This window comes from Eurypyga helias, unplaced genomic scaffold (assembly GCF_000690775.1).
Source record: "Eurypyga helias isolate BGI_N326 unplaced genomic scaffold, ASM69077v1 scaffold30800, whole genome shotgun sequence".
Lineage (NCBI taxonomy): Eukaryota > Metazoa > Chordata > Aves > Eurypygiformes > Eurypygidae > Eurypyga > Eurypyga helias.
The window spans coordinates 1-10,937 of record NW_010225529.1 but is presented as its reverse complement, the minus strand read 5'-3'; the positions used below and the strand labels follow the sequence as shown (position 1 = coordinate 10,937).

Genomic DNA, 10,937 nt, shown 5'->3' with positions numbered 1-10,937 from the left:
CTGCACCTGCACTCCGAGGGGTTGAGCGCGACCTTGACTGCGAAATTCACCCTCCCGAGCCCTTCGTAGCGCAACAGGTTGGGTGGCCAAAGTAGAGCGTGCAAAACCATTCCTCCTGTAACCTGAGAACGATCCGTAAGGGGCGCGCCCAGGTGAAATTAAGAAAATTAAGGCAAATACCGTTAAATTTGAGTTTGTTATACAGAGGAAAACTTTAAGTGGCCCAGAAACTGGAATCTTGGGTCTCAAGATGAAGGGGAAATAGCAAAAGGTAATACAACCACCGTGTATCAGAGGGAAGAGAAATGTGTGCGGACTGGAGGGAGTGACAAAGGAAAATCGTTACTCCTTTCCCGGTTCACGCAAGGGCCGCACACCAAGGCCGACAACGCTCCCTAGGCACGGGATTCCGCCCCGCGCTCAGGTGGAGAGAAGCGAGCTCTCCCGTTCCGCAGTAACGCAACGTGGAGCTGGGATCCGAGTCGGGTGGGCAGCGAGGACCAGGGACCGACCGAGGCGCGAGGGGAGCAGCTCTTCTGCCACCCTAGAGGGGCACCAACTGTCAGTGCCAAGTTCCTGCTGCTCCCAGAGTTGTGTCTGGCACCAAGAGGAAGCGGGGTCAAGCAGAGGATGCGATCCCGTTATCCAAGATGAACCTTCAGTTGGGAGCCCACGTTTTGGAAGCAGGGAAGGACAGAGTGGTCTGGAGGCCGGTCCTCAGTTTGTATGGGACAGGGGTCCGGAAGACGATGATCCCCAGCGCGGGTTCTTCTCGGTTTTTGCCACCGATACCCAAAACCACTTTTCCCTGGACAGCTATGCTGCCACAAGATCCCAGTTCCACAGGGATGAAGAAGATTTCCAAGGAGCTAAAACTTTGTGTAGACCTGTCTCTTCTTTGGCATTTAAAGTAGACGGGAATGCTTGGCCCCAGCGGAGCAGGCAGTGGGACAGCACAGAGGCTGCGCTCCACGCCAAGAAGTCATAACTCCTGAGCTCCAAGACCTCAAGCACAGGATTAAGTCCTGGAGGTGGCATATTTGCTAGGAATTTGCCTTCCTCCTGAACCAGGAAAACTGACACTGCAGGAGAGATGTAGTTTGGTGGTGCCAGTGCAAGGTGGCACAACCCTCCAAACGTAAGAGGAGTAAAAGCAGGCCCGAGAAGAGAAGAATTCGAGTTTACCTCGAGGCCGCCTGCGTACTTGGAGGGTGGGAGGGAAGAGTTCAAGTAAACGTAACAGGACTTCAGCAGTAGCACAGAAGGGATAAAAAGGGGAAAACTATGGATTTAAAAGGTCAGCAACACAATTTATTCTTTAAGTTCCCCAGTGTGAAAGATGCTGCCTCAGTTTAGAAGAGCAGAGGGTCCTACAACTGCTTCATCGGTCAGCGGCCATCAAATGAAAACGCCAGGAGCGAGTGTGCCCCAAAGGCACCACCGAGGCTGAAAGTATCCAGTTCAAGCGGCTGTGACGTAGAAACTTCCCGTGTGGAGACGTAGAAAGGCAAAAACGTCACCAGAGACGGCGCAGGCTGTTAGTTCCCACAGCTGGAGTGACAGCCTTGGGAATGACCTTAGACACGTTTTTCACAAACTCGTAAGAGAACAAATCCCGCCGAGACGCGACCTGCTGTTGAAGATCACCTACGGGTACCTGGACACGTACACCCATGTGTAGGCACACACATACCCATATATATGCTTCTCGTCACCCGGGAGTTTTCCTGCTTCCCGGAAAAGGTCAGCACCCTCGTGCTTCGGCTGCAACACAAACATACCAAGAGCACCTCCATCGCAACCAGCCATTCCTCCTTCTCCCTGTACACGCACAGCTCGGTCACACCCCTGGTAAACAATCACCTAAGAAACACGTGCGTGGGTGCAGTCCAGGGCGACTGAGAAGAGCTCTCTTGGCACTGCGAGTTGGTACGGTCACGATCCCGCTCAACAATTGAGAAGACTAAAAGGAGTAACCAAAATCTGAACCAAAGGCTTTACAAAGATTCGGTCTGCTGGCCCAACAAATCGGCCTGAGTGAATCATAACAGTTTAAGACTCATTCAGAAACATTTGGTGGCTGTGGAGAAGCGCAGTAGAATTCTCAGCGAGAGCTGTAACGGCCACATGCAGGGAGAGAAAGCGTCACTGTTAAGGGAGTCACAGTTGCGTGCAGGGAACGTACCGTTCTGAACGGCAGCGGCGGCGCAGGCACAGCAAATGGGGAGATGAAAACCTTCAGTGGGGGGCGACTTACAACATTGCTGAAACATAAATCAGCTCGGGCCGGACGGCATTTCTGCAGGCCACCTAGCACCAACGCCCTGCTCCAAGCGGGGCTGGCTGCAGAGCCAGCGTGGCTTACTCGGCCTTACCCTGCCGCGCTCTTAAAGTCTCGGTACAAGCGGACCCTTCGATGACTGGAAAACACTATCATATTGCCCTTTCCCAGGAAATTAATTACCTAATGGAAATTTTGGAGCTTCTTCAGCGCCATCAGCTCCCTCTGTGGATTCTGTAACTTTCACAGCTTCTCTCGAGTCTCCCGGAGAACTGTAGGTCACATCTGCTGGTTTCAGTTTATCACGTGCCTTAAATGAAAAAAAACCAAAGGGTTACATTTCCTGGCACAGTACTTCAGGCATCAAACTGTCAACACAAAGACAGGTCCCCGAAGAACTTTCAGTCAGTCAGACTCGTGGTGTTTACACTACACGCTGCATTGTCCACGCAAACAAAAGCAAACTACTTGATTAGTTTTACCAGCAGGAAGGTTCCCCCTGGCTTCTAGTCGTAAGCCGGCATTTTTCATTTTAGTTCCAAACCCGTTCCCTGATGGACAATCGGAATTTAGAGTAGGAGGTGAATTGGTATCTTGTTTCCCAGCTACAAGCAGATAATGTAGGGTTGGGGTTTTTGTCTTCTGTGCTTTGCCTGTGACTTGCAAAGTCAGACCTCTGTCCACCAGAAAAATACAGTACAAAAGTAAAAGAACCGGAACAGACACCCACGTTACCACAAAGCTGCCATCAGCTGAGTGGAAACCAGAGATGTGGATAATCTCTGACACTACTGTTTCACTTCAACACTTCTCTGGGAAATCGTGACCGCAGAGTCAGACTGGAAACAGCGTCAACCTGAGGGCCACGAAGGCCTGAGGGCTGGAGTCTCTCTCCTGTGGGGACAGGCTGGGAGAGTTGGGCTTGTTCAGCCTGGAGAAGAGAAGGCTCCAGGGAGACCTTACTGCAGCCTTCCAGTACCTGAAGGGGCTACAAGGAAGCTGGGGGGGACTTTTTACAAGGGCCTGTAGTGACAGGACAAGGGGGAACTGGTTTAAATTGAAAGTGGGGAGGGTTAGATTGGGTATCAGGAAGAAATTCTTCCTGGAGAGGGTGGGGAGGCACTGGGAGAGGTTGCCCAGAGAAGCTGTGGATGTGGAAGTGTCCAAGACCAGGCTGGATGAGGCTTGGAGCAACCTGGTCTAGTGGAAGGTGTCCCTGCCCATGGCAGGGGTGGGACTGGATGGGCTTTAAGGTCCCTTCCAACCCAAACCAGTCTGTGATTCTATGAACCTCTGCAGCAGCCACAGTTTACTGTCAGGTCAGGCTGAAGAAACAGGGCTTTCTCTTTTCAAATTCAGGCTGCTCAATTTCCAGCTAATTGTATGTGTCTTCCCACTGCAGTCGGCTTCGACTCGTTTCTCAGTTGCTGAGCGACTGGCATTTTAGCCAGTCCCCATTTACACTGAGGTACCTTCCTACGTGGTTTATTCTAACAGAGGCCAAGTGATGGTCTAACCTGGAGAGGATTTCTGGTTCCTGGTGATTAGGTTCTGGCAGCACTGTGCAGAATTCACTAATAACCACACTGTCTATGAAGTGATCCTTAAAATTCCTGAAGGATTATGAATGCTGTAAGCTCTAAGCAGCTTACACTTTGAAGTCTCTTTGATCTTGACAATATCAGTAATTCAGATGTTCTGTGGATCCGAAAGGTTGACATCCATTACCAGGATTTTAGAATTCAGGTACGGAGGAGGGAATACGCTTATCGTACGAGCTCCACCAAATGGCTGATGGCTAACGGCATCGTGTCCAGCACCGGTGTCCATGATGCCATCCCGAAAAACGTAAACAAGAGAGTAGACCTCTCAAAGAGAAGCGTCAGTAAGGCCTTCCCGACAGGTTTGTGTGCCTGGGATGGTGCATGCTGCCTTAACGTACAGCATACACCCAGGACAGGAATGTCAGAGTATTTCTTAATCACAGACTGGTTTGGGTTGGAAGGGACCTTAAAGACCACCCAGTTCCACTCCCCCTGCCGTGGGCAGGGGCACCGTAATCATCAGCCTAACTTGTCTAGAAAGGTGAGATACTCACTTCCTCAGTCCTCTTTCTTTCTTGCTCCATTTCATATTCTTCCTTGGATTTTCTGCAACACAAAATACAAGTAAACACTCCACACTCCTTCAGGGGTGGTGACTGCTAGGTAAACTCAGCACTGCTTAAATATTTGAGGGCTACCAAAACAGTTGTAAGTAGCCAAAATCCTTCCATAACTTAAATGAAAGTGCACTCTTCATAGAAATAAACGGGCACGATAAACGCACAGAACCCAACCTCCTCAGCTTACCTTTCCCTGTGCAAAGGTAATGGTGTAAGAATTTCCAGGGCTTATCTATCCCTCGTTTCATTTCCTTGTTTAAAGACAGGAGGGGCAGTATTTCCAGAATACAGAGGGAAAAAATTAACATAACGTGAATGGATTGATACGGTATTACTTGTTTAAGGTCATCAACTGGGAGCAGAGGAGAATCTGTAGAAGTTGTGTCAGTCACAACTTCGGTGAGATTTTGACAAGAACACTCCTATCATCTGGAAGATGAAAACGGGTTCCTGGAAAAGGCTGGAAGAGTTAGGTCCTCCATACCTTCATTTTTTATGTTACAACAGTGTACCAAGTAGGACTGTTTCATTTGTTTTACCTCAGAACCTCCCTCAGTATTTTCATTTCTTCTTCTTCAATTTCGCTGAATACATCCGAGCCCTCTGTCAAGCAGTCGGGCAACACACCTATGGCAAACACAGGGCAAAACGCAGGTGCTAAGGAATTACTCTGTACTCCATTTGGCATCGTTCCTCAGGCAGAGGAGAAAGGAAAATAGAATTAAAAAACCCAAACACCTAATTCCGTCTAACTGTTCCATAAAGGATCCCAGATCCTGGGCATCGAGTTGCGAGTAGGAGTAAGGCAAAGGTTTCTGACCTGTGAGAGTTTTGACATCTAAGGGTAAAGCGTAAGCCATACTCTGCACTGACCACTACACGGCATCTCCTACAGCCTGCAGTTCAGCCATGGCCAGCCAAACCGTTTTCACGTGACAGCTGACATTTAAAAATTGGCCTCTGCGAACACACAGAGCCATCGAAAGAACACCACGACGACGAAGGAAGCGACACCCCGCATTTACCGCTCCTTACCATTCCTTTCTTTAATGATTCTGATAGCTTGCAACTGCATTTCGATATTTTTCTGTACCATCATTTTTTTAAACAGTCTAAAATCTTCCGCTGCCAGCACTGTTTGCAAAATGGCCTGTGGGAGGGAAGAGATGCACCACATTAAAAACCCCAGAGAAATCACACCCATCTCAGTCTGCCTGAAACTGAGGCAAGTTCTGCGAGCACGTTTTCAATAACTGTATTTAATTCCCCCATCTGTCTGTTTTTCCAGCCGTATAAGTTGAGCTAATAGCCAACAAAATAATTTGATGGTTTACATCTTTAGATCAACGTGCCTTTAGATCAACATTATAGCAAACACCGGAGGTTTCCCAGCGGAAATTCACAACTGCAAATCATTACACTTCCTGAAGAGATGCGTAAGCTTGAGTGAGGAACGTGGCTCCGAGGACGCTTGTTAGGCGTCTAGGAGGGGATACAGCATCACAGCCCCACCTGAACCAACAGCAGAGGCTCCCTCCCCTCCGCCCGATATACCCGAGATAATTCCGAGAGGTATCTTGGAGCTGCCGGTATTAATGAAAGCATAAAGCTAAAACCAAAATCCTGTATTTCTGCACAGCAAAATTTACCTGTGAAGTGTGTGTCTTTGCAAGAGGAGATGAAAAAGCTTCTTGAAACTTCTCTTCATTAATTCCAACCTCTTTAAGATAGTCTTCTAATAATTTTTCAACCTGTAAGAAAGTATAAGCCTTACCTTCTAGGAGGTTTTACCCAAGAATCATGACCTTTTTTTTTCAAAACTGTATATTCTTCTCTGCTGACACCGTATTTTTTCAACTCAAAGGAAAATCATTGCAATAGTATCAGTGATTTTTCTGATACATCAGGCTTTATTGAACTGTTCAAAATAAGCACTTTGATTGCTAAATTTGATTACTTCATTTAGCTCCTCCAATTTCCAAGAACCTCGCTTCCCTTCTTTTTCCCCAGGCACCTGGCTAGCATTCCTTGTTATTTTTTTGCCCTGTAGGTAAAAGGGTTTTTTGCCAGTGCCTGAAGCACTTCAGGGTCGGAGCAAAAATGGATGTGGGTCTGTACTTATTCAACTGATGCTTTTCAACATCCAGTATTACCAAGCCTCATATATATATATTTCTTGGAAATCTACCACAAAGAGTGAATAATGCTCACCAGAGCTTGGTACTCCTGATAAATTTCTGTATAAGACAACTTGCTTTCTTCTTCATCATCAAAAACTGGGGGGAAAAAAACCAAAACAAAACACAACACACATTTTGGAGTTAGCGAACGCACCACAACTTAACTTATGCCTTAAAGATTAACCTTTACAAGGTAATATATTTAATCACATGGAAGTATAGGCCATGGTTGATGATGATAATGTATTTTTCCACATTCAGGCTAAGCATGTGCTTTCGGTAATTTAATGTAACTAAATTTCACAATTTAATACCAGGAAATTCTATCTTTGTAATAGAAGCAGATTTCAAAGCTGCAGCTAAGTTATGTTTTAATTGTTTCTATCCTAATTTAGACAAAACAGGCATCTGTATAGCACAGGCCACATTAATCATGCTCATTTAAGTTCATATTAACTCTTGACTGGTATTTCCTTTTGACTGGAAATACCAAGCTAACGATCTCTACGCTGCAGGATAGATGGAAGAAGCAGAAAAATAAGATGAACTGAAAACTAGGGTTTGGGTTTTTTCAGTTTACGGTTTTCACATGTCAACAACGAGCAGAGGTAATGTAAAACCTAGCAATTAAAGCAGAGGCTTAGAAATAAGACTTCCTCAATCCCCTTCAAGATTAGCCACTACATGTTGGACAAGTCACTTCCCACGTGCATGCTTTGAAGTCATCCGAATGGGAATTCTGCTCAAATCGGTGAAGGAGTGTGATTTATTCTTCACACATATAAGACATCTCTGACGGAAGATGCTACTGCCGCGCACAGGATCAGCGTAACCTTCGCGCTGACTGAGAGTGACTTTTAGAAAGCCTCACTTCCCAGCTGTGACAGCCCTGAGGCCACGTCCCTCTGAAGCGTGACAAGGTGCCACGCAAGACATATGTCTTATATGTCCTCATATGTCTTATGAGGAGCGACTGAGGGAACTGGGCTTGTTTAGCCTGGAGAAGAGGAAGCTGAGAGGAGACCTGATCACTGCCTACAACTCCCTGAAAGGAGGTTGTGGAGAAGTGGGTGTTGGTCTCTTCTCCCTAATGACAGATGATCGGACAAGGGGGAATGGACTCAAGCTGCGCCAGAGGAGGTTTAGATTGGATGTAAGGAAGAAGTTCTTCACCGAAAGGGTTATCACGCACTGGAACAGGCTGCCCAGGGAGGTGGTGGAGTCACCATCCCTGGATGTGTTTAAGAGACGGGTGGATGAGGTGCTGAGAGATATGGTTTAGTGGTGGACAGATACGGTTGGACTGGATGATCTCTAAGGTCTTTTCCAACCCAGCGATTCTATGATTCCATGATTCTAAGACGGCTGGTCCTAAACCACAAAGCACTTGCATCACTTTCTAACAAGTTAGGGCAATGCGATGATAGAAATCTCATTGCATGGTTCAGGCCCTCTGGGTGAGCAAGGGAAATTTGCTTTTTAAGCGATGGAACCTGGAAAACCATTTGCTTTTGTCTCATTTTTGCACAAGGGAATTTTTTTTAATGAAGGGATGTTAAAAAAGAAAAGCTTTAAAAATATCTATGAATAAATTCAAATGGTAGAAAAAGTACTATAACTCTTACTCTAGAAATTCTGCAGCTGCTGTGGCGACAACTGTATTACCAAACCCAAGAGGGTAACTGCCTCTATTGTCTTCTGCATGTCCTCCCCTCTGGGGATCCCCCTTACAGCCCCCAACCTTTGTCTTAGCTCCTCTGTTGCCTTCTCCCCCCTGCCGTTCCTTCCCACCCAGGGCACAGTGACACAGGGATGCCACTCCTCAGCCTCTGCGATGCCAATGCAACCCTCACACTGCCGAAGGGATGCTCCCAAGCCTGCCTCCTCCCGCAGCTGCGGGACAACGTGGAAAGGTGAGTGGAAAGCCTGCACAAACTGCTCCCTGTTCGCAGGCTCTGGACAAAAAGAGGATGAAGTGCCAAGTAAAGCAAGCTGCGGTCAGCATCTCCTCCGAGTTAAGTGGCATTAAGGAGTAATGAATGAAGACCTTGAATTTTCTTGAGTCAGGGCTCCTAAATCACATAGTCACTATTCTCCCTAAGGGTCTGGCACGGAGTCGTTGGTTGCTGAGAGGAACAAAGATCTGAAGAATAACTGTACCAAGATAAGGCAGGGGACCCAGATATCCTGGGAGACAAACTCATCATTTCCCTGTTAAAACTGAAAGTCTTTCTAGGACCCCTCAGATGGGAGAGAGAGAAAGCAAACAATTATCAGCAGATAGAAAACCATTAGGATCATTGACAAGTTGAACTGCCACGACATGGCTTAAGGAACTACAGTTCCAAAATAAACGCCTTACAAACCAGTTACCAAACTCAAATTCTGGTTTTGAGGGATCACAGATTATCGTCAGTTAATCAAAATGTTGCTAATTTCCTTGTTAAGCCCAAAGACTAAACGTTTTGAGAACGAAAAGAATTCTGTCCTGATGAAATATGCTATTAAGAAACCAGGGGTGGAATCAGCACGGTAGGTCTATAGCAAGGAAAAGCAAATAGCACAGGTATCTGCGACTAAAACTCCTGATTCCTTTACCCGTGCTGCTCAGCAACGCCAGCATTGCAGTCACACTGCTTTAGCCTTCTCCTTTCTCTCAGCAGCTTGTCCAACAGCACTCGGTAGCACAAACGATGCCCTGGAAGATCATTTACCGCAAGGGATTTCTCTACTTTCTTCCTCCAGTTTCTCACGCAGAACACCCAGCAGGACGCGACCGTTACATAAGCCTACGTGGGAATTTACAAATCTTCTTACTGCCAGCCAATTCCCCTCGACCTTCTAAAGAGTGACCATTGCTCCGGAGAGGGATAATCAATTCCCCGATTCCTAAACCTAGACCCTTTGCATGGTAATCAAAATGCTGGACCAACCTCGAGTTCAGGTAGACTTTTCCAAGGAAAACGGTTAGCCTAGATTTCTCTGCCACCTCCCAGCTGAAGGGAGCGTAGCAGCTTCACCTCTCTCATTTCCCACTGCAGTAGGAAAAGGCGTACGTACTCACGACGATCCCGCCTCACGCAAAGCTTGGGAAGGGTAGAAACAATTCCGCGAAGCAAGTCGTTTAGAAGCTGTGATGGGAATCAGAGGGGCGTCCGTTTCACTGAACACGAAACAAAAACTCTTAATGGGCCCTAACAAGAATGACAGCACAACAGGCACGGGCGGCCCTGCTGAGGCCAACCACGACGGGAGCTGATCTGGAGCCCGCAGCAGCAGGCGGGGGAGGAAGGAGTAAGCACAAGCAGGTAGGATACTCTTAGTAAGAGCCATTCTACGGTGAGCTTGATGTTAGTAAGTCCCTAGAAATAAAATGTATTTGGAAGCCTTAGTTTCACGACTTCAGTATTTTCAAGTTAAAATGATGAATGAATCCTCCGTCCTGTCAGGTGATATTAAAGGAACGGATTTTACTCACAGCAGCCATAGAACGTTATCCTACACTAGTTTACGGCAACATGCTTTGATACTTGCCCCCTGCGTACGTCCGCAGGCCGGGTAGATCACCAGCCGTCCCGTTCCCAAACACACCCTTCTCCCCAACACCCAGGAATCACAAAAGCAAGCTTCCTTTAGAAAAAAAGGGCTTAGGCAACGCTTTCAGACCTGCCCAAGTTGTAATCATTCTGCTGCCGTAAGGAGCCGCGTGTTCTTTGGTGGCAGAAAACTTGCTTCCCAAGCAGCAGAACGAATTCCGCCACATCTCCACTACACAAAGTCCCTTTCGGGGCTACACACGTACAGCGATACCGCCGCAGCCCCCCACTGCCAGCCTACCCTGCCATTCCCCATCCCACGATACGATTCCCTCCGCTCCTTCTCAAGGAAGAGGAGGAAGTTTAACTTCCAAGCACCTACAAGAAAAAGCCGTAACCGGTAACGGCTGACTTCTTTACCATTTCTGGGAGGTACTACCGCACGGTTTCTCATCTCGTAACTGCCAATGTCCGCAGGATCGTGGGAATCGAGCTCTGGGCCTTCTCCTCTTACCACTGGCCAGACAGTGATTTGACTGTGCCGTCCGGCTTCCTCAGGGCAGACCTCCAGCTGCAGAAAAGCGTCCGGGGCCCCCACCTGCTCTCTGGTCGCGGCAGCAGGAGAACTCGTTTCGGTGTCACACCGTAAGCTCATGCCATAATCCCCTGAGCGAGCTAATGAGCGCCGAGAGCCGCATCCCGGGGGAGACCGGCCCCGGGACCGGTGGGAAAGCGCGGGGCCGAAGCCTTCGGAGCCTCCGGCGGGAGCGCCCTGC

At 47.8% G+C, this 10,937-nt stretch overlaps 1 protein-coding gene across 1 annotated transcript; it reads right to left on the bottom strand.

Annotated features, from left to right (window-relative positions):
* Positions 1 to 2,464: 2,464 nt before the first annotated feature.
* Positions 2,465 to 6,716, bottom strand: CFAP36 (cilia and flagella associated protein 36; the record flags this gene model as incomplete). Its single annotated transcript, XM_010149757.1, has 6 exons — positions 2,465 to 2,591; positions 4,380 to 4,431; positions 4,985 to 5,072; positions 5,481 to 5,595; positions 6,095 to 6,196; positions 6,657 to 6,716. Coding segments are annotated over 6 exons (544 nt in total), but the record flags the coding sequence as incomplete, so codon positions are not given.
* Positions 6,717 to 10,937: the final 4,221 nt, after the last annotated feature.